We start from the raw sequence: 27,526 nt of genomic DNA on the forward strand, positions 1-27,526 counted from the left end.
CTTGCATGGAAACTTCCAGGGCAATGATGTGGTGTGACACATTCAGCGAGGGCTACGCTGAGAACACCGCTTTACCCTGCAAAGGGACAGCTTGTGACCTTCCCTTCTCAACCAGGGGCTGCGGGGGCACATGAGCCACGCCAGATCTCCAACAAAGACAGTGGCCTCCCCCAAACACAAACACTTCACCAAGGAGACCGCTCAGGAACACACATCATTAATAATCCTGATGAGCTGTGTGTGTTCTGCCTTTTCTCTTACACAGATGATGGTTTTTAATTTAGGGATATCCTAGGAGCTCAGTCTCATTTAGGTGATGACACAGAGGTGGTTTGCCTCAACTGTTTTGCTCCTGGAGCACAAAGATTGCCCCCTTAGCCTCGATAGCGACTGACCAGTTTAACTCAGTCTACACAAGGGGTTTTGCTGTAAAAGGCTGGCTCTGCCCAACCTTCATTTCCAGCACTATTCTTACACTGGAACTAGCTCTCACGTGGCAAATCAGATCAAGGAACTGGTCTGGCTCAGAACTAACTTCCCAGAAGAAAAGAGGAAAAGGCTTGTGTTCCGTCAGTCGTCCCCATGACTGCTAGCTCTGGTGCAAGGGAAATGGTGGCAGCAGGCAGACACAGCAAAAGGAAGGACTGCCTCTGCCAGTGCTGCTGCTGCTTTGTGCCAGGTTCAACAAGTCAGGGAAACCGGGTGCAAGTCACAGATCCCTCTCAGTGCCTGGGAGGTACGTTTCAGATTCAATTTACTCCCCCCGGCCCAAGCCTGTGCTGCAGCCACAGTTGTGACTGTGTGGCCATACCGCAGGGGGCCTTAGGAAGGGCTACAGCAGAGCAGTAACGGAGCACATGCTAAATGGCCCAAGTATTTGACTGGTGCCTCCTATAGCTGCACCTTATACGGCTAAAAAGGACCTCACCAGCTAGTTTAACACTACACTCGCTGGATCATACGGGTACAAAGGAAAGAGCAGACAGTCCTGGTGTACTATTTGTCCCTTGCTGACAAAAGCAGATTATTGTGCTCTCTTTGTACCTGGCCTTCAGCAACTGGACACACGGTACCGGATGGCGGGGGGCCAGGCTGTTTGGCTACACGTCCAGAAGCCTAATACCATCTCGTAGCACTTGCTGAGAGGTAAAAGCTGGGAACAAGGGGAGGGAAGGACTGGGGCAGCACTATGTTTCTTCTCCTGATATACCCATGCCTGGTTTACACCTCTGTGAAGAGGTAAGTTTCAGTCAATTCTGCAGAAAAAAATAGAAACCTTTGCACGTACCTATAAACAGAACATGCATCAGCAACACTCAGGAGTTTTCAAAAAGCAAAAACTCAGGGGGCGATTAGTGCAAACGATTGAAAAATTCAGATGCTAACCTACAGTCAATAAATGCCCAAACTACTGTGGTTACATCCCCCTGTTTTACAGGAGAAAGGAACCTAGGGAAGGTGAATGGCTTGGCCTCATACAAAAGCCAAGGGAAGAGCTGGGAACGCAAATTAAGACTTTCTAAACTCAGTCCTTGGTTTGTCTACACAATCCTTCTCTGAATCTGGGTTCTTTTGTTGTTTTAAGTTCAATCTAGACAAGGTAAAATTGGAACAGATTTAAGCAAATATATCTAATCAGCCTCTGCACATTTCTAAAATATTTTGCAGCAGTTTCTGTTTATAGTACCAAAAAAAGGCCAACATTTTTTGTGTCTCTACTTGGTAATTTTCCTTTTCGTTTTTAAACAAAATGGACTGTCCTTTAGGTTAATATACACGTTTCAGCACAGACAGCAAGCAGCATTTGCATGAGGAACAAAAGAACAAAGGGCTTTCCAAAGGTAAACGCTGAAATCATGTTAGGATCAAAACATTTAGCTTTCCTCAAGTGGACTTCCTCTGTGTCGCTCAAGAAGCTGACAACTCTCACTTAGCAAGATTTTTAGCTCGATAATTTGGGGGGGGGGGGGGGGGGGGGGGGGGGAAGAGAGCGGGCAGTTACACATTTGTTTTAACTTATGGACAAAAGTTTGAAGTTTCTTGTAACATCTGTGGCATTCATTAGAGAGGACTCTGATGCTTTCCACTATCAAACCATTTGCAACTCCTGAACTCTTGCCACGAGTCTCCTTTTGGTTCACGATATTTTGCTTATTTGCTCGTGTAATCTGTGGCCCGACCATCCCCCCCGCCCCCCCCGGTAAGGCGGGGGGGCTGGAGAGGGGGGATCCTGCCGAACTTGGCCGAGGTGGGCGAGTGGCGTCAGAGGAGGGTGCCCTACGAGCGCAGCCGCGCAGGGGCCGGCGAGGGAAGCTGCGGAGAGGGTGACTGCGTGCGTGGGTGGGAAGCGAGCGCGGCTGGCGTGGGGACGAGCCCGGGCGCAGCGCGGAGGCGTGCGGGGGGTGTCGTGGAGACTGTGACGAGCGCGAAGCCAACGCGGGGTCAGCGGCTCGCGGGCGGAAAGGGGAAACGGCAAAGGAAAGACTGCAGAGGCAAACAGAGCTGAATTAGTTGTGGGGTATAGGGGAGAGTCTAAAAATGAATTAAATGCTTGTTAGCAAGAGCAATTACAAAGGAACAGGAACCTTAAGCATGTATCAAGCTCCAGGGAAAGCCTATGTATATCCTCCCGATCTATTGCCTGAAATTAGGCAATTCTCTGGGTTTCTCAAAGACAAGTCTACGGTTTTCGTGCTGTCATCCATTTGGCTAGAAAAAGGTTAGTCCTCTATAATACTGTGCTAAGTACAGTTTTCCCCTAAATTTAAAGAATACATTTAGTGCTTTTCCTCATTGATAATTAACTCGAGTTGTTATTAACTCAGTTGTTGTCTCTATGTCAAGTCACACCCACCCACAAAAGCTCTTAACTGAAGACTGGCTCTTCTTTTAATTTGAGTTGGCTGTACATCAGACAGTACATGGGAAGACCAGGATATGGCACAAGTCAACAGCTGCCAAAAGAAAACAAACACCCTAGAAAGCAGACATGGACCAGCTCCACTGGAGGAGTAACTCTGCTCCTTCGATGCTGTGCTATTTATATCATCATGATGCCAAGGAGTCCTAGTTACACGTTAGGCTGCCACTGCGTACCATTTCCCTGGTGTGCTCAGGGATGAGACACAAGACAGACTTCTAGAATTGTTTAGCTTATTAAAGGACAAAAATATATGGGATGTACCTCATGAACACAACAGATCATGAACCCATCCAGTGAAGGTGTTGAAACAGCAATTCTCTCTCAAACAAGGGTAATGCAAGAGGAGTGACCTGAGTGCAAGTCATCCGACTTGCATCCCAGTGAATGCACACGATTTGTACAGCCTGGGCTGAAATTATCAAGGGATAGTTGCTGCCAGCTAATAGTGGGGAATTCATAGTGAAACAGCCGTACAGGTACGCTTGCAGAATGACTCAGATGCAGACAGCTCCAGCTAGGCACATGGCACCATCTGCAACACCGACTTGTTATCATCCAGGAGTTCAGAGGTAGACATCAGTTGCTTTAACAGGACAGGTAAGAGCGCTGAAGAAAATGATCTTAAAAACCCATACAGCTTGACCAAGCAACTTCCCACCGTAGCTGATTATGACCCTTATTCAGTGTGTGTCCATACCATATGCAGGAAGGTGTGGAGGAGAGAAGACGCTACCAGAGAATTTGAGTTAGGGCTCATTCTCCCTTTGCCATCCCAGTTGTCTCCCCTGGAAGACAATGGCCCCTTTACACAAGGAAGTCTGGAACACAACTGTGGACCCACGCCTTGCTATAATTTCATCCCTTACTGGCACGACAAGTAATATGCATACTGGCAGGCTGGAGGCATTTTGCATCTGTTAGTAGGGTCAATACTGAACCTCTGCCCTAAAAGGAGAGTCGGGACAGGGACTGTTTGTTCCAGAGGAAGGTGGGAAAGAAAAAACAACCATCACACAAACACCCTGAAGGCTAGTTTTCAGCTCCATGAAATTCCTTTTATGACATTCATGCAAGAAATGTGTAACACTACCTTGCTGCCTGCTTAGAGGATGCACCTAACTCCAAATGTCTCTAAGCAGAAAAGTCAAATGCCTTTATTGAAAACATATAAATACAGCACAACACAGGATGGATACAACACAGCCTGTGCAATCCTGGAGAATGTAGTGATATTGTTCTGACCTTGAAAAACAAACTAAATCCACACATAAAGCTTTCAATCTTATCAAGCAGTGAACATTATGGCGACTGCTGCTAATGAAACCCTGTTTCGATCAACTAAGTACACATATAAAAATACTTCTGTCACTAATCCTGTTTTATTAGACCTTGGTACTATGTTTTTCTGGGCTTTACTTAGCATGGGACTGCCCTGGAGCAGCTGGAGGTCATTCTCAAGTGGCTCTGCTTTGTGCTGACACGTTAACAACTGCCGAAAGGCAATTATGCAGGCTGGGGATTGCCAGTGGCCCCTTCTCAGCACAAGCCCTGCCGAGAGCAGGGTGCTGCCCTGTGTGTCACCCAAGCCAGGCTCTCCTCTGCTGCCAGGGCAGGGCTGTGGTCTCCTCCGCTGCTGGACTGGTGGAAAGCAGCCCAGGATCTGCCCTGGTGCTGCCAGGCGTAACCTGCTGTCATCGCCCAAAAATGATTAGTGAATCTGGAGTTATGCACCAACCACTGTAAAAATCTACTGTCAATTGATTTTAGTTAAACATTTCTTCACTATTACACTGAGCAGTGCTAGGAACAAAGGTAACTGTGTGGTTGCTAAAGTTGCTTTGGTGAAACACACACACAAAAAGGAACTTTATCATGTTCTTTTACTGCACGACATCAAGAGAAAATGTCAACCCATTTTTTATTTATGGAGTAAAAGAAAGCCAAGAGGGCTGAACAGGTGAATTCCCCCCTTTTTTTTTAAAAAAAAAAAAAATCAAGGTAGAGCTGGCTGAGTCAAGCTAAAATAATTAAAACACTTAAACTGTTTAAATTGTGCTGAAGGACTAAACTCATGTAAAAAGAGATGCTATTGTGTGCATACATTATCAGAATTAGGATGATTGTTCAGCTAAAGCATTAGGACCATCAGCCTGACTCCAAACAGCTGTTCTAAAATTCAGAGAATTATCTAAAACATTTCTCATTCTGTAATAAGTTCAACATCCTTTTTTTGTCCCAGTTCAGGGACATGTATTTTGAAGCTAGTCAGAAATCCAACTCTTGACTCTCTAAGAAGGGTCTTACCCGAATTCAGCGAGACTTATGTGGGTATTGAAAAAAAAAAAAAAATTATTTGGAAAATCTCCAAGCTCTTGCCACACTTAAGCAAATACATGACTGCATTCACAATGCCTAGCTAATAGTTTGGGGGTATTTATGGTTTTCATCTAATTCCCCCAGTTCTGCCTGCATGCTGGAAGAGCTGGTCCCACAATTTGCTGTGAGCTCCCCACCTGCTCTGTGCATTGAACTTAGCAATTATACGACCGTGAGATGATTTGGTTTAGCAAGTTGATCTGAGGGGAAACCACTTTTTTTTTTTTTTTGCAAGTTGGTTTTCCATTGGAGCAACTTGCTGAGTCCGTTCACCATGTAGCCACACAGCCTCGGTATCTAGTGTGAGGAAAGTAGTAGGAGTGTGTGTGACCAGGGATGGAGGGAAGAGCAGGATGACTCTTTTTGTGAGCAGCCCACAGATCAGCTGTCATATAAAACTACAGCCCGTGGGTAGGCCCTTACAGGTGTGGTTCTGTAGCAGCACAACTTGCCTGAGACTGGACTGAGACCAATACTGCTGCGGAGTTCCTGAGCGTCTGTACCAGCTCCCAAGCTGTTAAATCAAGCAAGGGGCAGCTTCAAGGAGTCCACCAGCTGCCTGAACTGGCTGGATGAGGGGTCAAACACCAGTATCACAACAAGAGAAGGGATGGGACGGTGGCAAGCTAGATTTCTTTTGATTTAAATTGTTACACAGTTATGCTAATTCAGTCTTTCCTTCTCACAGCTGCCAAAACTGGGAAATCTGATTCCTGAGACACTCGTAGAAGTTTCCAGGGAAGGTTTCTGCTGCTATCCCATTGCTTCTGTCCAAGCAGCAACTCACGTTGCTGATGGGGATTTTAAAAAACAAAAAAGATGGGGCAACTATCCAAATAGATTCATCATGTGATGGCAGTGAGGAAAGACTAGGAGGGACACAGAAAGGGAAAAGCATTTCTCAAAAAAGATTTTTTTGAAAAAATAAAGGTCCACCACAAAAGCAAAGGCAGGACAAACAAAACCCCACAACCTTGCAAAGTGAACCAGCTAAGTTCTACTCACCATTGAAAGGGTTAATTTTCTTCGATATTCGTAAAGAAATTGATTCCTTCAGGTCTTTCTTCTTTACACACTGAATGCCCAAATTCTGAAAACTGAAGCACATGTGGCAGGATTTCAGCAACTGATAAAGTCTTCAGTGTAGAATATTAAATAAATTATTTGATGCTGACTAGTGTGATAACATACAGTGTAAGAATGAAAAAACAAAACAAACTTATTTTGAGAAGGGCGTAAAAGATCTGAAAAGCAAGGATGCTGTTCTTTTCTAAAATAAAAGCAGAAACAGAACTGAAAAATACTGAAATAAAATTTTAAAGAATTCACATTCTTTATTAAGAATATATATTTCTATATTAAAATTTGTTACTCTGCAGTAAACCTACAGTGATTAATAAGTGAAATACTTGATGTCAGGTAATTTAAATTGACAATTATTTGTGTTATCAATAAACCTGCTGACTTGCATTAGTTAAGGATTCGATCTGTTTTTATCAGGGAATGTAAATTTCAAACACTGTTTTAAAGGTTTTTTGAAACATGTCAAAACAGGTTTTTAAATCTCATGTAGTTATGGAAAACTTCTGAAGAGCTGCAGCTCTTCCTTATTTGCATAAGAGCACAGGTCACCCCGATGCAGGAGGTGGGGGGAGTCCCAGGCGAGCTGACTCTTTCCCACATGGAAAAACCATGACATCATCAAAGCTGAGTGGATGTAAAGCAGGAAGTAAAAAAAAAAAAAAAAAAAGGCAATCTGTGTTTCATGATGCTACAATAAGCTCAGAAGATAGGTCGTGCCAGCAGGCATCTTTCTCCAGAAGTATGAGCTATTTCCCTTCCTTTGAAACTCCACAAAAGTTCTTTGCTTTAGCTATGATTAAAAAACCACCTTAACACACCTAAAGATACTCCTTGCTCCTGCCAACACTCTCAAGAATAGTTCTACATTTCCCTGCTTTGAACAAGACTATCCTAACATGATGTAAAGTTTAATTTCCATAAACTCCCTTGCCTGTGCCCAAGACACTCTGTTCAGAGGTTCCCAAATCCTCTGCAGTCAGGCTTCACCGCCACCACCCTCATTCACTGGAGGAATGCATAAGCTTCCTTTTGAACCTGAACTTGATACAGTAACACAGAGGAAAATGAAACACAGTAGCATCTCATAATTCACTAAAGCACTTTGGCTTCATATTGTGGCTACTGACATTCAAGGTTTATATCCTACCCGGGCAAGCAATCCTATTTCTATTTTGTCTCATAGCTAGTACTTTTTTAGAGCTTGATCACAGCACATGCTGCTTTTTTTACCCCCCCACATTACCCAATGTATTCGCAGATTCAGTCTGAAGCACATTTCAAGTCCATGAACAGGCCTGGTTCCATATTACACCCCCCAAATTGCCACCTGGCAGTCCCAGGCTCTCCAGCCATCCACTGTAAGTTATCAAGCAAGTATATATCCAGAACTGGCCTTAAACAAAAGCTTTATCTAGTTATGCAAGGACTGACAGCCATTACTCTGTATCTTTTAACCAAAATGAACGAAGTCTCTCATGGACAGAAACTAGGCTTTTAAGTGCCCTGTAATCCTCAGATTATGCACGTTTTCTAAAACATGCGCTGTCACAGTGAAAGTGTCTATTTAACTATCGCAAAACAGAGGGCCGGATCAGAGGAGAAACTGTTGAGAACCTCAGCGGGGCTGCGGGGTTTCACATCAACGCTAGCTGACAGGAAGCAAGCAAGATAACGAGAAGAGAGGGAGAAGTAGGAAGAGAGAAAAAAAAATGAAAAACTTCTTGAAAAACTATGATATCATCCATGTAGAGATGGCAAACTAGGAAGTAAAAATCTGAGCGTACATGCAGTCACACAATATCCAACATTCACACTTTTGCCATGATCTTTTGGCTAGGGAGGGCTCTGACCAAGTTTAGGCAGCAGTACAAATATCATTATACCAAAGAACAAAATGCTTTGCTCAACCAAAACTACATGGGGAACTTTAAACAGACAGAAAGCAGAGTAACTGCTTAGACCAGCCCAAAATCTGGAATTAATAATTCCACTTCTGCAGGAAGAAAAACAAAAAAAAAATTTTTTTTTGTTCCATTTGGGATGCTCAGCAAGAGTAAACAGCCAGAACCACTACCAAGAGAGGACATCCCCTGCTCACTATGCTCACTAGTATTGTACAAGGCTATTCTCCAACATGGACTCGAAGAGAAGAATGTGAAGACTGAGTCACCAGCCACAAAAAGGAAAATTACTTTAAACATCCAGATCCAATTATGGATCATACTGGTCTTTCATCTTAAAGCAACCAATCATTTGTTAAAAAAAAAAATGAGTGTACCGATGCTGGAAACATTTCAAAGAGAATGCTTTGAGCCTCCTCCCATCAGGATCGCCAATGTCAAGCTCAACTGAAGCTTACAGTTTCACATTATCACTAAAGTGAAAGTAGCCCACTTACTATTTTGTAAGAAACCGAGAGGCTTATAACCAAATGATACTGAGAAGAAGCGATGGATATAGCAAACAATCACAAGCGCTTTAAATGAAATGGAGACACAACATTATGTCAAAGAACAGTATTTGATACACACTTATAACGGAGATTAAATCAAAATTTGCCAACAAATATTTGCAGAGCATCCCAACGCTTTTTGGCATTACATCCTGTAGTGGCCTCTCTACAGGTTTGCCTTGTGCTTACACACTTAACCTTGTGCAACAAAATGCCAAGAGGAAAACCAATCATCAGTGTCTTCCTGCACACAGTGAATGCAATAGGTAACCAGAAAAGGTGTTAAGCAATGAGGATTTTTTTGCTTCAGCTCTGAAGGCACAGGGCTGAGAGCAGGGAGCGGGATAGGCTAGAACAGCAGACATCCCTTTGACCTTGAGTGAGGAAGCTTGATATGAAAAGACAAAGGAGCAGCTGGCAAATGGATGGTCAGAGGAAGGTGCAAGGTCCCTGAAGAGCTTAAGACAAGTTTTAGACAAGGTGAAGGGGAATTCTATTTGCAGGGAAGCCAATGAGGGTGAGGTTACAACAATCAAGAGGGAAGGTAAGTGCCTGAAGGGACTGCCCTACCTTTCTAGAGAGGTATGACAGCGAGGGAAAAATTAGAGGAATTACATTTACTAACCCTTTCCTACCATTTGCCAGACAGGACAGCACTGTGAACAGGGCTTAAAACAATAAACTCGTAAAACTGTTAACATCTGTAACAGCAAAAGACAGCACAGTCAACACGCTACGTGCTACCTGAATATACTGCAGCACATTCATGATCACTCCAGCCTGGGCTATATGTTGAAGAAGCATCTCCACTATTACAACTGTTTATTTCACCATCAGGTAATCATCATCTTCAAACACACCGTGTCTTCAGTTCTCTCCTTTAATAGCGTTCTACTGACTAAACCCACATAAACGTGGCGTAATTTCACTAACATCAACACAATCACATCAGCCTGAGAGCAATGCGTAAGAGCTATTTATACACTGAAATATTTACCTTATTTTCTTCCCGGCTCAGTTATGTCTACCCGAAGCAATAGCCTACTTCCAAATTTACTACATCGTAAACTGTGAACCACAAACAGCTTGTCAATTCAAAATTCCCCTCTCTGGCAGTAATCACTCAACATTTGTTGCAGTTTACTCTGCTTTTACTTTATAACGTAAGAGTTGGTAAACTTACAGGGAATGACATCAAATACAACTGTATTTTAGATATTCTTATTAGCCCTCTGAATAGCACCGAGAAACACATCTCATACACTGCCCAAGTTTTCCTTACTGCATCCACAAATAGATCCTTCCCCAGCATGCTTGCTCTACAGATCTGGGCCCGAACAGAATCTGTATTTTTACTCAAAAAAAACCCCAACCCAAACAAACAGCAACAACACTGAAAGCTGCTAACACATTTCTAGAAGTGTCAACACCATTATCTTCTAAATGATGTGATACTCGGCCAGTACAAGCTTTCTCCACCAGCTTCCAGAAAGTCCAAATATAGTTCCCATGGAAGACATTAACTTCCCTAATCACCGTGAAGTGCTAACTCTAATGTTGTTGTTACCCATTCTATTTTTCATCATTTTCACATGTAGGAGAGAGTCACAATAAGAAGCATTACTGAACAAGACTAAATAAAGCAAATGAGTGGGAAAAAGGAAAAGGAGACAGACATTGGGAGAATGGACAAATGAAAGAAAAGGGTGGTTGGAAAAAAAATAGGAGCAAAGATGAGGGTGTGAAGTATTGAAAAAGAAGGAAATACTTCAAAGAGAAGTTGCCTTCCCTCTGAGATGGATTAGTAAACTCCAGCAAAGACAGCATACTAATTGCTTTTTTAATCACTAGTCAGAGTTTTAAAACATAAGATTAGCAAATCACTTCCATAATTAATCTAATTTGCAAGCAACACCACTACTCACGACAGGACTCGCCGTTCTGGCCCAAACTCTGCTTCATAGTAGCCATCTCTGCAGTCTTTCCCGACCAGATCATGAGGGTGTGGCTTGTAGGGTTCATTCTTCGTTACCAACGTAGTTCTTATTTTGACTTTTCCAAAATAATTCAGAATCTACAAAAAATGTGAGGTATTTTCTAGATTTTAGATATCAGGGCTAGTAAAGTCTCCACATGGAAGAGAAAATACATTTTATCTTCAAATACTCCACAGAAGAAACATCACAGCTAAGGAAATCACATTACTGCTTCATAAAAGCCAGGACCTTTCAGAAGCTGTGCATTCCAATTCAGTTCTGTTCATTTTATGCTAAAAAAACAACTCTCTGGCAAAATCTTTGAAAAGTGAAGTTTTTTTTCAAGAGTATATCTCATCTATTTTAGAAAGTAAAACAACATATTTCACCTGCTAGTTTTGCCAAATAAACTGGTTATTTGTTTGCTAGTGCCAGTATTCAACACTCAATCTGTTCAGTTCTCTTAAGCTACTCTACTGCAAGAACGGGAAGGAAGTCTGAAATGTTCTAAACAAAAATCTTTTCTTTTTTTTTTTTTTTTTTTGTGATGCTGGAGGTCTGTTGCTTCATCATTTTAGCAGGGTTCTTTATACGAGTTGAATTCACCCCTGCGCAAATGGCCAGAGGTAATACAGAGCTTAGACCTAAGAGTAAAACAGCCTGTAATGCTGTAAGACCAAATCTAACAGGACATATTTCATTATCATATCTAGCCTTACAATGAAAATTGCAAAATTCTACATAGGTGACCACATACAAATGCTTACTGAAGGTCGGATCTAGCTCCAAATATCTTAGGAAAAAGCTCCTAAACCTCCGAGACAAGGATGTTACCTGTGCATGGAACCCTAAGCGGTGAAAGAGGATCTTAACAGATACAGTATGACATAATCCACTATGAAGTGTCTCTCTTTTTTTTAATTAATTCTCAGATGAATATTTAATCTTATCTTGAAGAAGGGGGGCACTGAGTTCTCAAGCTCCTACTAGAGCCTTCACAGCAGTAATCAGCCTAATTCAGCACGCGTTTCTCAGGTGTATAAGTGTCTTCCCTCATGCTGACAGCTACCAGTGAGTGAAGTCACCAAGGGCCGTGTGCGTGAGTGTAAAAAAAAAAAAAAACAAAACAAAAAACCCTGAAAAAGAAAACCAATTTGGCCTAAGTTGTTTGAAGCATAACAACTTGAAAGCAAATACAAGACTTGCTCAGGCACACATTTATGCAGAGGTGAGCTCTCCTCCTCCACTTCCCCTACCCTATAACTAACTGTTCCTCTCCTCCTTCAGCCCTTTCTTTCCTCCTCCTGAGACTGCAGCGATGTATCATACATCCTTTTCAGCCCGCACCTCAAACCTTTGACTTGACCTGTGCTTTTCTAGCTTCCAGCATCTGTTAGGTTCCTCAGTCTCCAGTTTGGCTCCTTTCTTGGCCTTCATACAAGCCACCGTTACATTTTACCCCTATAACAAAACTTCTACCACTCCTTCACCTTCTTCAACTATTACATCATTTCTCCCTCATTTCACACCCAGTCCCTTGAACTCGAAGCCTGATCTAACCACTTCTGATTCTCCAGTTCCTCCTTGATTTTCTTTTTCATAACTGCACCACAAAATTTAATCTCTTCCTGGCCTCTCTGTTCTCATCCTCACTGATGTTGCCATCTCTAGAGGGGACTCCCCTAGCAGCTAATCAGCACTAAAGCCTCCTACGGGCTTCAGGGAGGCAGGAATTCACCTAGAAATCACCTGCTATCGTTAGCGATCAGCTCTCTCATCAACAGTCACCTTTAAAAAAGAACACACTTTGCCAGGGTTGCACAGTCACCTACCCACGTCCCAGCTTCCCTTTGGGTTCTGGCTGGCCCTCGCGTGCAGCACAGTCCAGGCTAAGAGGAATCAAAGGCTTAGACTGCCCCTTCAACTTTTGCCCTGACACAGCCTTACGCTGAGAGTCTGTGAAAGTATTTACTCTTGCCACCAGCCTACATAGTTCGTTGTTCAATTGGTAGAGTGCTGAGAAAAAGTCTGGCAATTTCCCGCATTCCTTAACCAAATCTGGCACTGGGACAGTCAAGGGTGGTGGGGGGGACACCTTGTTTGCTTCTTCCTTTAGTAATTCTGGCTTCAGGGCTAGACCAGCTTCCACAGTTGCTTTATGTAGTAGAGGCTCACTCTGCGGCTCAACACGACTGCCAATACCACCTTTCTCAAACTCTCCCTCTCCTTAAGAAGCTTTTATGCCTCAGCCTAAAACATCACATTTTTCAGACTCCACATCCTCTGTAGCTGTTCTTTGTCTGCTGTGATTCCAGAGACTCCATCTTTGGCTCCACTTTTTTTATACTTGCACACACTGAAAACACAGATACACAGCTGCAGTTCCTGGGCACCATAACGTACTTCAAGATGGCAAGTACTCTTAACTTCCCATTTAGAGTTGAGCTTTCTCTTCTAATCACATCTCTGAAAGATCTTCTCCAAATTGAACGAGCGCAAGGAAACACTAACAACTTAAACTTCAAATAGGAGACCAGAAGTTCCTTTCCCTTACCCACCTGTCTAGGGTCTCTAACACAGTCCTTTCTCCCATATATGAAAGATACTGCCAAAGAGCTTCCATTCCACCTCTGCTGTCTGTATCTTTGTCCCTGCTTTGATCAGAGCTGCCAGGGCTACTCTGAATCCCTTCATCCTGGATTTCCCAACCTACCCATAATGCAACCACTCAATTCTTCTTCATTGCAGGTGCTCTGACCACACAATTCCCCTTTCTCAGCTCGTTTTTAAATTCTGTATCCCCTTCTGACTTCACAAACCTCATGGCAGTTTCTTTTGCAGAGCCTAATCACTGAATCACTGGCTGCAAGTCCCTTTCTTACTTTGCTTGCTTGTAGAAAGTGCCTTGTTTCATGTTGCGCCCAGCAGCTTTTCAGGGCCTTTTCATACTTTTGTATGCAAATTCCTTCAAAGCTCTCCCAAAATTCATACTGCAGCCCAAACAGTAAAAACAAACCCACGTCACATAACTAAGAAACCAGAACAAATGTGCATACAGAAAAAGATAATAATGAATGATTCCCAGACAATTAGTAACTTCACTCAATTCCCTCTCTATCAGCACTTTGTTAACTACCTCTAAACCTTCTCCTCTTCTTGTAAATTGGAAACAAAATCTTCACTGACTTGGAGCAAAGAACTAATTTTCCACTCTGCTGCAACTACATTTGCATGTCAAGGAAAGAATAACATAACAAGAAATGAAAAGTATTTTATTTACTCCACTGAGCCCAGTGCATAGCTACAGCACACTGTTAATGTGGGCAGTGGTAATTTATGGATAAAAGCAGTATTTACCTGTATGGAAGGGAACGTCTTATTGTTTTCAGTACTGTGTTCTCCTGGAATGCTGCCTGCTGATCTTCCCTCACATTTGTATCTGAAACGCATGCCCCTTTGCCTGGGTTGTTCAAATATTTCAATGTAGGGCTCAGAGCCACCTTCAAAACAAAACAAAACATTTTCAATGTTAGTACACAGTAAAGCTTAAAAAGCAGAAGATGTAATAATTAGAATATCTAGACTCTTTGACTGACATTACCATCTTCCCACTCAGTCTACCTTCTCAGACAATCTAATCTTCTTTTTATGTACATGCACACATTGAAGGTGTGGGGTGAGGGGAGAGAACAGAGTTAAATGAAGCCTGAGGTATCAATGCCATGTAGGCAATTAGCAAAGGATGCCCTCCCCTCCATCTCACCTTGACCTTAGGTTCTTTTAGCTATTAGAGTATATGTGTCTAAAGAAATAAGATTTTATATACAACAGAAAACAAATCCTTATTTTGCATTAATGGTTGATATTTTTAATGATAGTACACTTTTCTAGGAATGGCCGTCCTCTCAAAGTACAAGTACTGTCAGCACTATGTTCTCTTCAATGTCCTCTGAAAGTGAAGACATTTCCTCAGAATCGATTGATTTAGTTCCTATTACAGTGAAGCAGAAACTATGCAAATTATGAGATTAAAAGAAAAAAAAAAAAAAAAACAAAAAAAAAAACAATCACCCTGCTGGGTTGAATACCATGACTGTGGGCTCAGAAAACACCTGATTGCTGGTATTGAATTCCACATCTGGAGCTGCCCACCTCCCACAAGGCTAGCTTCTAGTTGCAGTATCTCCCCAGACAACGAAACCTCAGCGACAGCTATTGGGCAGTTGTCAACAAGAAGTTTTTAAGAAACATGAGTGATAGACAACAATGAGAGACAGAACTCTTGAGTGAGGGGGTTAGAAAGACATTAACTTCGCAAGAGTGTAAGTACTTTTCAAGTAATATTTTATTGCCAGACGGTAACAAGCTATTTAATATATCTCACTGAGAACATCAAACAGGATAGTCAATCAAACAGTGACAACAGTGGGATGGCATGTGAAAAACAAATAACAAGAGGGTAAGTAAATATTGTAGCAGTTGAATCATCATGGTGTTGCACGATCAGAAGAACGTAGCTTATGGAAATGTCTACTGAGCTCTCTGTCATCTTCATATAATAGCATCCTACTCAAGCAAGGTTGAGCATCACAAACAAACATGACAGGCAACATCCTGTGGCACAGCACTGAAAAAAAGAGCTTTGACTTCAACATAATAAGCAAAATAGTTATTAAATATATTGAAAGTGCTAAAAGGGTAAAAGATCCCCTACTTCCTTTTGCCCAAGGTCTATACAGCCTATGAGTCCATAGCATACGAGTTTTGGCAAAGAGGTGGATTCCAATCTTCACTCCATAATAAAAGCTTCTTTTGTGTTGCACCTATAATGATTTAGGTATACCTGCCAACACTGAGTGTGAACTTTATGCCTGGGATTTGTTGATCGCAAAACATTTCCAGTGCTGCAGCAGTTCACACTCGAAGTAGGGAAAATATTATGACCTAAAAGATAAAGTAGTTAAGAGAAGTAGAGAAGGGGTGGAAAGAACTACCTCTCTGAGATGTCACCTTAGTCTGACCTGAATGTAACACACTTACAGACAGCTGTGGGATGGCAGTATGTGAAAGCACGATGGAATGGAATTGTCTTCAACAACACGTGCCTTTTCAAAACCTGAATGCCTTTTAAAAAGGAACAATGTATTTCAACTCCAGGCTGCACTTGGTGCCAAGCACTTGAGAACTACAGTTTCGGACTCTCTATACTCCTTTCTGACAATTTACCAAAATGCGGTATCTAAACTGATCACCTCCCTTCAAGTAGATTTTAAATCATTTTCTGAAAATAGACCACGAGCTGTCACATTAAATACACATTAGCCAGTACTGTAGGTCCAGTTATTTACAAGGATGGTCCCTTTTCTAGGTATTTCCCACACCTTGCCTAACCCTCCTAAAGGATAAGCTTTGCATATTTTCTCTTTCTGGAAAATAAGCAAGTTCAGCTAAGGGGTGGCAGGGGATAAGCACTGATAACAAAAAAAAGCCTAGAAATTACACAAAGCTGGTTTCAAAGAGAGCAGAAGTCTGAACTTCTCAGTAAACCAAGCTGACACATCAGTGAGCCAGTATGGCTATTTAACCTTCACACTTAAATTTACTTATGCTACGGTATCAGCACAGTCCAGAGGGCTTCTGCCAGCAGCGAGGAGCAACTGTTGCGTATCAGCTAGCCTCCCATTTCCATCGTGCAATTAAGGAGAGGAAAGAATCTCACCTTTTCGTTCCTCTGTAATACAGTATGCCACAAACACAGACACATACCCATTTACTAAATTAAAAATCTATTTTAGAAGTTATAATGACAAAATTGCAGCAAAGTGCCTACTAATCATCTTACTGTGGAGATGCACATGCTTACTATATAGCTGCTAACCAGATGCACAGGGCACCCACATGCATTACATATTTGTTAAAACTAGCTAGAGCCTTGCTGTTTGAAACTACAATAGAACACAATCACTTCAAGCCTTCCAACTCTCTGCGTTAACCAATAATTTCCCTTTGTGCTTTACTAACACTTGCTTAAGAGGGCTGTTTTCTCTCACCTATTAAGAGTACTTTATTTTAAAACTCTGGGCTTGGTGATCTTTATGGGGCTGTGGTTGAAACAAATGTCACTGAAGGAAAACCCAGTGCTTAACAGCAGGTGTGTTTGTGGGAAAGTAAAGCTCAATGACACGGTAGTCTCCAGAGATTAAACATTAAACTTAATTTTATCTTGCTTCTCTCACTCTACTTAAAAATCACGTTATCATCTCTACCATGATTATTGGTGTCATCACGTTTTGTGTAGAGAGGAAACACACAAAAGTGTTTGTGTGAACTAAAGGTATTATCAGCACTCTGCAGCAAAGTGGAGCCCCCGTCAGTGTTCCCTGTTTCTGTAAATCAGCAATGTGCTTGTGAAGTGGCACGGCTCAACTATTTCACAATCTGCTCTCACACACAGAGGTCTGTTAGTTCCCACGCAGTTGTTAAAGACCTGTCCTCTTCAGGTCTTGCTGCATTTGTCAAACAAATATGAGCTATGTCAAAAAACAAACTCTCTCTCGCTAATTCTGGAAGAGAAATACCTGGCTACTCATACTACCTACCTGCCCACAACTACTCAGAAAAGCATTTAAATGGAAGAAAAGCAGAAATCTAGCTAATCCTTCATCTAAGTGCTTAAGACTTTAATTTGCATTTGTAATTAATTAAAATTGCCTATAGACATGCTAGCAGTAGAAGCATTATGCTACATATTACAACCTGCCTGTTGTTCTTTTTGTTATAAAATTGTTTATTCTCCCCATGTTCTGAATACTACACTAAATAATTTAAAAGAGAATATAGGAGAACAAGTGTCCCAATTACACAGGCAAGGAAAACAGGTAAAAACAGTAACATCTTCAAGAGTTCAGCCAGCATATACTCATTCAAGAACCAAACGCTGGCTTATTCTCATCTGTTTTGAGCAATACAAAAAGGAATAAAAGGACAATCCCAAACACTCAAAACAACTCTTCCATCAGATCTCTCCATGATGAGAAACCTGGGGCAGTTTTAAGTTGAACACGGCCTGTGCCGTTAGGGAGGAAGCGTGACATGCTGCCACCAAGGAAAGCAACAATGGGATCAAGGGTTTGTCCGTTTTGCCTTGTTCCTTTGCTAAAAGGAAGCCAGCTCCGGAGGGACTACACAATTTGTAATTTTCTTGCACAACTAGGAGCGCCCTGTGAACAGACTCTCCAGCCACATCTGCGTGTGAAAGCAAAGTAGCTGTGGGTCTTTGTGGAAGATGTGAAAGTATCACCCGAAACCCTATGGTCCGAGGTGACTGCAGTGAGACACAGACAAGAGAAGTGTCGCCCTTCAACTTTGATGTCACTGCTCTGTACACATCACCGATGACCCTACGTCCTCCACAACAATAGCCATTTCTGAAAAGCAAGAGCAGACAATCTACATGCCTATAACCTCCTGCAACACCTCAGGCAAAAAGAGACAAGGCTCTTATACAGAACATTCTAGCTCAATCTAAAATAACCAAAAGTGTAAATTTTTATTTTAGAAAGCAATAATCTACCTAGGACTCATAAACTGTACAGATACTAACAGAAAAACAGAATTGCTCGTGAACTTCCTCTTTACTATCGTGTTACGTTACAGAACAGCAACCAAAAGAGAAAAAAAAAAAAAACAACTACAAAAGCTAGCTAGTACCAGGAAGTTATGAACTTCCCCTACTGAAAAATTCCTTATCTGGTTCCTAATTACACTGAAATTATATTAAGACACCAAGAGAGAATAAAAAAAAAAAAACAGTGCTATTTCCTGCTTCAGTTATGCCACTCTACAATACACCATAACATTTTTAAAAAATGTCTCCATACAACCACCATTGTTTTCTCACTCTGTTTATAGTTAGCACACCTATGTATTTAGCAGAAGTGAAAGTTCATACTTTACTAAGTGGTAACAGAACACACACTCCTGAATTTTGAGGCTGGAAAGCATCTTTCCCTAGAAATGTTATTCTAATTAATGCTGGCAAGTCTTAAGTTTCGGGGTTTTTTTTAAACCCTAAGAAAGATACCAGAGAGACACCTTCCGAAAGGATGACAAATTTGGTTTAATTTAGCCTAAAGAAACTTAATTGTGCTTTTTGCTGTAATTAGTCAATGCATGATCCCTTATCTACGATACTTTGCATTTATGCCATCTCTGTTTCTTATTCATTTGCATTCTCATAGGCAAGTTCCTATGCGAACAGGATCTTGCTGAGCATCAGTGTCTTTGGCCTAGTGATGTGTCTGGCCCAGATAGGAAACCCATGTGCTTATTTAATGCCTAAACGTTTTAATGACACAATTTTAAGTCTTAGGAGATCCATTCTGAAACATAATAGCCTTGTAAGATCTTGTTGCAACTAAACTGAACAACCCTGTGATGTTCCTTCATTAACTTTTCCCATAAGCCTACTTAACAAGCTACACGGCCACGGATTTAACAGCAGAAGCAGATGCTGGGATGACAGGGTAAGAGCACTGCCACCCTTTTTTTGCACTGTTACTCACCCCCCCTCTGACTGCCTACGGGCTTAAGTCAAATAGGGAGATGGTGGAAGAGTAAAAGCAAACCATCCCTCACAGCATGAAAATAAGAACCGGCCGACACCCCGCATTCCCCCTGCATCACACACCGCTTCTTTCGCGACGCAGCTTGAATAACGAAAGCGACCGCAGCAGGGAGGAAGGGCGGAGGGGGGGCTCAGCTTTCCGCCTCCCGCATCGCCCCGACGCCGGGGCGGTGGGCGCAGCCCCGCGGGGCACCAGTGGGAGCGGGGTCGCTCCCCTTCCCCCGGTACCTCACCCCCCCCACACCCCACACCCCCCCCCCCGGCTCCTTCCTTCCCCTCGCCACGTCCCGCCGCTCACCGGCCATGCTGACAGCTCCGCGCAGCCGCTCCGGCCCCACTGCCGCCGCGGGGCTCCCCGCCCGGACCCCGCACCCTTCGGACAGACGGACGGACGGACGGACAGAGCGGCTCCGAGTGGCTGCCGTGCCCCGCCGCGCCGCGCCCCGCCGCCCTTTTCAGGGGGACTTTCCCGGCGGGCGGACGTGCGCGGTGCCGCCCCCCGCCCCCGCCGCGCCCCGCCCCGGCCCGAGAGCCGCCACCCGCCCCTGCCCCCGCTCCGGGGAGGAGGGGTGAAACTGCAGCGGGGGGGGGGGGGAAGCAAGGCACACATGCAGGCGCACACACATCTCCCCCCTTCCCACGGGGAAGGAGTTTCTCCTCCGGCCCTCTTTCCTCCGTGGTAGCCAGAAGTAAAAAGAAACAAGTTCAGCGCCGTTTACGGGAGTCCCGTCCCCCCCCCCCCCCCCCCCCGCCTGGCAGAGCACAGCAGAGGGATGGGGAGCCTGCTTCTTCCCAGGAGTCAGGCTAGCCCCTACCCCTCGCCCTCCGTTTTGGCAGGCTGTTTCAGCGCCTGGAGGGCACCTGCCTTTGCAGCACCCTTCCATCACTCTTAAACACCCCCCTTTCCCCCCGCTGTAAGCCCGTAGAGGCCAAGCCCTCTTGTTATCCATCTTTTTCACAGGCAGCCAGCCGTAACAGAAAACTGTACGTCCTAGGGACGGGCTGATAGTGAAAGTAAGGAAAGCCAAATCAGGAACACGTTGATTAAGTCACAATAGTCAATTTAAAAATGTCCCCAGCCTTCAGAGCACTCCAGAGCCAAATCTGAAATAAATCTCACAGCTCGGCCCTGACCCAGCTAGAGCAAGCAAAGGAGATGAGCACTGGAGGAAAAACGCCACAGCCCCACGTTTGGCTCAGGTGGACGGAGCAGGAAAGAACAAGCAAATCTGAGGGGATTAAAAACACCTGTAAAGAGAGGAACACCAAGCCCCCCACCCGTCTGTGGTACAAGACCGCACTGAGTTTGCAGCAAGATTTTTTTTTTTTTTCCTGAAATCTTTGCTCTGGGAATGCAGTACACTGACACCTGTGAAAACGCAGCCCAATGAATTAGTATTCTTGAAAAGGAAACAATAAAACAACAACGAAAACAAAGAGCACTCAAGCAAAGTAGATTAAGTGGTAAATTTTGACTCTTCTTTTTCTCACTATCCTTTATTAAAGCAAAGATTATTGGGGATGTATACAAATGAATCACAGCAGAAAATGCTTTTCTATAATCTGCAAATCTGTACACTAACCCCAGTAGCTAAACAGAAGAGACTACTCAATGCTTGTTATTTTTCCCGCTCTGTGGCCACCTCAACAGGACTTTTTATAACCTTAACTTCAGCCAGCTATCATCATTCATGGTTATACGATATTTCCTATAAACAGAAATTATCCTTCTCCCTCCTGCAAGCAAAACTTTCCTTATTTACCTTAAGATTCACAGTTCATCATCTAAATAGATATATTATCCGGATGGATTTTAGAAAGCGAAGCGATGAAGCTCTACTGATGTACAAAGCTAGAGGAGCCTGGGAAGAACATTATGTAACGTATTTTCATGGAACTGTTAACACAGAACTACTGTGAAATGAGAATAGAAGAATCCTATGGGGCACACGGAATAATCAAAACATCTATGACATCAGCTCCAGAAGATTCAAGGGAAGAACAGCTACATGATTATATTTAGATACTATGCTGAAATAATTGTATGGTTGTGGGTTAGTTTCTTGGCAGAAGAGTACAATTCTCATTTTCTTTCCCACAAAAAACCCAAGAAAGGTACAAACCAGCAGTGCCCTAGAACTATGAGAAATTAGGATTAGATCTTTATGTCTTCAGGGATTTCTTGGGTTCCGTATACTTGATGATGTAAAATAAAGCAGGAAAGTGGTTCCAATATTCTAAATCAAACTTAGATTTTACCTACACGTACACACACAACCACAAAGCATGCACTGACAGAGACCTCAAACAAAACCTTCAAGGAGGTAGCTGTGGGTTGAGGTGAAGGGTAGATGCTTTCCTCTTGCATTTTCAGCAATGGGGTTGGAAGATGCCAACGGTGTGGCATGTTAACACAGAGGGTGCTCAGAGCTCAGCACCTCGTCACTTGTGCTGCTCTCTGGTAAAAGAAGCATCACGACAACAAATAAGAGAACACACCACTCTGATTTCTCCCCGTTAAGTGTCCACATCTAAACACGTTGAGCTCATGAACATCTAATATTAGAAGCTACCTCAGGTTTCTTAATTGATCACCTGGCTGCAGCACAACCGTTTTGGACAGCTTTCATTCACAAGGTTGAACAGCTGGAGGAATGCTCCCAGTTTGAGGGCATCCCTGCAGGTCACAGGAGTGATCTGGACAGGATTTTAAAAGGGAAATGGGTGCTACTGCTCTCAGCTAGCTGAAACTGGAAAAGCCCTGCAAGGTTATTACCCAGGAGCCGGAGCGTAGATGGGAGTTTTGGATGTAAAGCAAGCTGTCCGTACAGGCATGTGAAGTGATGAAACACTTTTCCTTTCTTACCTTCAGGCTGGTTTGCAAAATCTCATAGTAAACTGTGGCCGTTCAGGAAGAATGAATTTAGGTGCTTCCCTAAATACAGTTTATACCTCTGGTTCCCACCTACTTCTCTAGCTCATCACACTAATGAATAGACATAGACCAGGGCACCTGGGAAACTGTGGCTCAAAACAGAAGTGTCTACTCATTTCTCCAGAAGAAAAGTGTTATTGTAGAGTATACAGTCTAAACTGATGTGAAATTAAGGGCAAGATTCCAGGCAATACAAATACCACGTTATGACTAAAACATCAATAAACATTCCCTATTTTTCCCCAGCTCTTTTGAACTCTAACTCTTAGGGCTTGCAGGAACAGGCTACTCAAAGACAGTCCTTAAGACTGCATGTTAAAAATTGAGGCAGTATCTCACATACACACCAGTGTTTCTGGTACAAACGGCTTCTTGATACTATTTTTAAGAAAAAGATGAGTGGGTTGCACTTCTTATAGCATCCCAAAAACTTTAACTCTATTCCTACACCCTTTCCCTGAAAACAACCTATAATAAAATTAGAGGAAAACCAACCGTATGAAGTGTTTCACTGTACAAGATCTATACTCTCCCATCATCTGAATGGGACTAGAATGAAAGACTAGGTCTGGCTCATGAAGTCCTTGAACACAGTTATTGGAAGGAGGACAGTGTGAGTGGAGATGTTTTCTTAACAGTTTTTCTCTCTCCAGCAGTACCCATAAACTGATGCTCAGGGAAAAGCACAATAGCAGGACAAAACAATCTTTTAGTCTAAGCCCAGCATGGCTGTTTTAAAATGTGCTCCTGTTCCTAAACTAGGGGAATTTTGACAGAAACTGAGAAGCCTTCCCAAGGAAAAGGCAAAAACCTCAGCAAATCAGAAGCCTTACCCAAAATCATGCAAGATCCCTCTGTTCCTGTGACTACCCTGTACACAATTTTGTTCTGCCACGATCTGAATCTAAGGCACAGGGATTACCCCATGAAAGTGATGGGAACTAGAGAATTGCGGTATAGCACTGGTAATTACAGAAACCTGGTCAGCACCTGACACGAAGTGTAAAAACATGTCATAACTTTGGGCATATGCAGATCTTCGCAAAAAGCAGGACGGAATTCCCCTCCTGTGGCATTGCATAACAAAAGCCAGGTGCATCACTATTATTTTTGTCAGCTGACTTTGGCTATAGCCAGAGGCAAGATACCAGAATTCTTAGACCAGTTTGATCCAGAGCTTCACTTCCCATCTTCCAGTTAAAGTGAATGTTTTAAGAGCCCATTTTTCTCCACTTATCAAGTCCAAAGACAAGTCCTCCCTCCTGCTTTTCACTGGCTGCTGCACTAGCACAGTTAACACCTAGGTTGCTGTAAGGAATCAAGCTTCCTGCTCTGCCAGGGAATGTCACGGGTCAAGCAAGAGGAGAAAACAATGGGGAGGAAAAAAGAAAACCACGCCACCAAAACTTCCTACAGCAAAGGACTGAGTGTTTGACATGTTATTTGTCAGCCTAGGATGATGGCTCTTCAGTGGTGCTTAGCACAGGCATTGCCCAATAAAATCTGCTGAAGCCTGCTGTGATATAAAAGCAGCACAGGCAAACTGTTGAGTCTTTATTTCCTGTTCCCAGCTATCTGACTTAGATCAAAGATAAGCCGCTTGTCACTGGCCTGGTTAAGTAGCCAAGAAGGCACTAAGGTACTTTCAGATATAGCTCTCCTCATAAGGCACAGCATACTAGGGATACAAATAATAAAATAATTCACTTATCTGCTTATGGAATAAAGTTAAGTCCTGTTTTCTTGTCCACTGTATCTCAAGCCTCACGTACTCCCCTGATTAGTAATTTATAATCCTCTATGCCTTAAGAAACCTTTTGTTGTTTGAAGTATGCTTTTTAATATCAAAGGTCTCTTATTTAAACACTGTCAGGCCTTTTGATGGTTAAAGCTTTTGTGGTTATTGGTCCTGAGGAAGGTTCTAATGCAGAAGTCATTCCAAGAAAAGTCATGGCTTCTAGATTAGTGATAAACTCAAAGGTTGTTCAAGTCATTCTGCTGGAAATGTTCCCATATTGTGCTTTGAGTTTGACATAGAACAATGCTACCGTGCCTCCTCTCAAAACAGGGTGGAGAGAAAGGAAATGCTAATAGAGAAAGGTTGGTCCTGTGGATAAGGCACAAGGCTGTGATTCAGGAGACTGGAATTTGGCTCTTGGCAAGTCAGCCTTTCTACTCTTAGGCAAGTTCAATTCTGAGCCTCAATTTCCCCAACAGAAATCAGAGAAGATACTTCCTTGCTCCCACACTTCTACCTTATTCACTCATGATGCAACTTCTTCAAGGGATAAACTGCTTATTATATGAAAGTGCCGAGCACAACAAAATGATAGGTCCACGAGCACTTTAGACTGTGGTAGTGTCAGAAAAAGGCACTCACCCCTCTTTCTCTCCTACCTCCAGGCAACTCACATGCGTTCTTATGCTGTCGCAAACACTCCTTGGGCCATAGGGGAGCTTGCTTAAAAGTAACCCAGGGGAAACAAAAATATTGTTTTTCTGCTGGTTCAGTTTTTACTGAGATAGTTCCATGTACAGTCACAGAAATGACTGTGCCAGCAGCAAGGAATGTGATGGCACCGAGGCCAGAACAAGCTTCTGGAAGACAGAGTGCCAGCTTCATGGAACTGTAGCATAACACTGTATTTTTAGCTTGAGAAATGGACAAATATCTCTGAAATATCTAATTCAGAGTTCTTTCTTCCCAGAGTTAGTTTTCAGAGCAGAAGTTCTCAGGCACCTTCTCCCCCAACCCTCTCAGGTGTTTCCTATTTCTCTCTCCTTATCCCAGTGCTACAAACACATACCACAGTTCGGGAGTTGCTGCATTATTTTAATAGAGAAAAGTCTTTCATGTTTGTTGGCAGGCAAATTAAAAAGAAAATGAGGAGGATTTTCTTTTTCCACTGCACTACATAAAAGCCTCACATTGCATTGAAGCTGATCTAGTGACCTCTCAAATGGACCAACTGCAAACTTTCTTATGCCACAATCAAGATTCAACGGATGCCGTAGCGCTGTAGTGAGAGGACTTAGGGAAGAGATGAACTCGGGCTGAGCATAAGAAGCTAAATCAGCAGAAAAAAAACTTTTTCTGCCCAGAATGATTTTTTTCAGATAGCTTAGCTCTACAAGCCAAATCACTATTGCTGGTACAAAGGGAAGCAACAGAATCGCTCTAGCTGCAGCCACAAAAAAAAAAAAAGGATGGGAAACATCCCTTTGGCAACAGCAAGCTATTATAGTACCTTTGTTGTAACATGAAAACTACATACAGAAAAATAGGCAATGTATGCTCATATTAATTCTCCTGCTCCCCAAAACCCCAGCACATACCAGCCAGCCATTATGCACTGGATCCACCTACAGAGGATAAAAACCTGGATGAGCAATTGTTATTACAAGACTTCCCTTTTTCCTCAGGGCTCACAAGGTGTTTAGGCTACTTAACATCACCTTGAGCTTCAAGAGCCTCAGAAGACCATATGTGCAGCCAACAATTGAGATATAAAAGGCACATTGTTTCAGTACAGCCCCACCAGATATATCTCCTTTTAATTTCAAGTCTTACACCTTACTTTTAAATCTCTAGCCCAATGACTCATGTAGTTATGACCTGTACAGTTAAAGGATTCCACCAGGAATCATAGAAAGTGACACCACTCTTCAGGCTGAACATAAATACTCCACGCCTTCTGGGACCAGTTTATGCATAAAGTCCTCCTATATGTGCAAAGCATATCTACAGTTTGTAAATTGGCCAGCTACTTGTCTTATCTGGACCTGAATTAGCCCTTTTACAAGTTGCCTGGAGCTGTGTGTCACAGTGCCACCTCACCATGCAAAGTCTTACCATCAGTAGTTGTGAGGAAGCCACAATCAACACCGTTGCTTCACCCCACCTGCAGTTTGTCTCCACTGGGTCTGGACTGTTGTGTCACATGCATCAAATTTACTAGTACGCTGCAGTAGTAATAATTGAGATTTACTAAAAAGGCCAACTTTCTAGTAAAGCTACAATTATAATTAAGAAAGTTCAAACTAATAAGGGTGAAACCCCTTGCTCTCTCACACAGAACAGTGATGGGTTTTGCTATTTCATTGTCTTGTTCATTCAGCAGTTGCTGCATGTCCTGTCAATTTTGATTTTAGGACATTTGGGGAAAGTTTGACATCCTTTTTGTAATCAATGTAGCAACTAACCTCTCATATAACAATACATTTGATAAATACTTATTCATCTGCACAGCAATTCCACTTATGAACCTTAATATTGCTGAAAACAGATAAAATCCAAAGAACATCCTCCAGGTTTTCAGTCTGAAATATCGTGCCTTACGTATCGTAAATGTGTCAACCACCATGAGACTCAAAACATTTTCAGGTGCCTGGAAAAAGTACTTTCCTCTATGTGAGTAAAGAATATACCTATCAATCTTCTGACTTTTATTTTTGATTAAAAGGAGCAGTAAACCAGGGAGTACAGTACTTCAAGACATCTGTTGCACAATACACACTGAGGGAAACTGAACGGATTCTTTGCCCTGTGCAGCGGAAAAAATAGAGCTAGACACATTGCCTGCTAAATGGAAACAAAACAGACACAAAGGGAGAACTACCACCACAAGCTTCTTCTGGCAAGTAAATGCAGGAACCAGAGGAAGGAGAAGGTCTAACACAAGAAAGAGATGACAGAAATGAGCCAGTGGCAAGGAATATTCATTAGAACAAGGCCTAGAGTTGGCTAGAAAGGTAATGTCATATATAAAGTTGAATATATATAAAAAAACCCCAAACTGCTTAATGGAAAAGTTCCTTAACATGCAGAGGTAGAAAAGACAAATTATATACAGTAAAACCACCAATGTCCTATCTCCACTTCAGATTAGTCTCCAGCAAGACCCTGGGATGCCAGCCCAGTCAACAGTGCTGAAAATCAATCTGTTGAATTATCTGTTTTACAAAGGCAGAAACAGGTAACTGCCAGCCAAAATTTTCCATTACACTAGCCCCAACAATTAGAAGATGGGCATTACAGGCTTCAATATCAAAAGAGTAGGAACTAAGAGGGTGGGGGTGGTTTGGAATAAAGTGCCCAATTACTCTTCTACTGGCCTTACGCCTGGCTGTGACAACAGCTTGTCCTTTAAGGGAC

At 42.7% G+C, this 27,526-nt stretch overlaps 1 protein-coding gene across 1 annotated transcript in view; it reads right to left on the bottom strand.

Annotated features, from left to right (window-relative positions):
- REL (REL proto-oncogene, NF-kB subunit) overlaps window positions 1-19,906 on the bottom strand; it is a 31,193-nt gene extending 11,287 nt beyond the window's left edge. The window contains exons 1-4 of the mRNA XM_032989103.2: window positions 19,735-19,906; window positions 14,168-14,310; window positions 10,760-10,908; window positions 6,305-6,396 (exon numbers count right to left, since the gene is read on the bottom strand). Coding sequence (XP_032844994.2) covers window positions 6,305-6,396; window positions 10,760-10,908; window positions 14,168-14,310; window positions 19,735-19,741 — 391 coding nt within the window. The 5' untranslated portion in view covers window positions 19,742-19,906. The remainder of the gene's footprint in view (window positions 1-6,304; window positions 6,397-10,759; window positions 10,909-14,167; window positions 14,311-19,734) is intronic.
- Window positions 19,907-27,526: the final 7,620 nt, after the last annotated feature.

Source organism: Tyto alba, unplaced genomic scaffold, assembly GCF_018691265.1.
Source record: "Tyto alba isolate M040663 unplaced genomic scaffold, T.alba_DEE_v4.0 Super-Scaffold_16, whole genome shotgun sequence".
In the NCBI taxonomy this organism is placed as follows: Eukaryota; Metazoa; Chordata; class Aves; order Strigiformes; family Tytonidae; genus Tyto; species Tyto alba.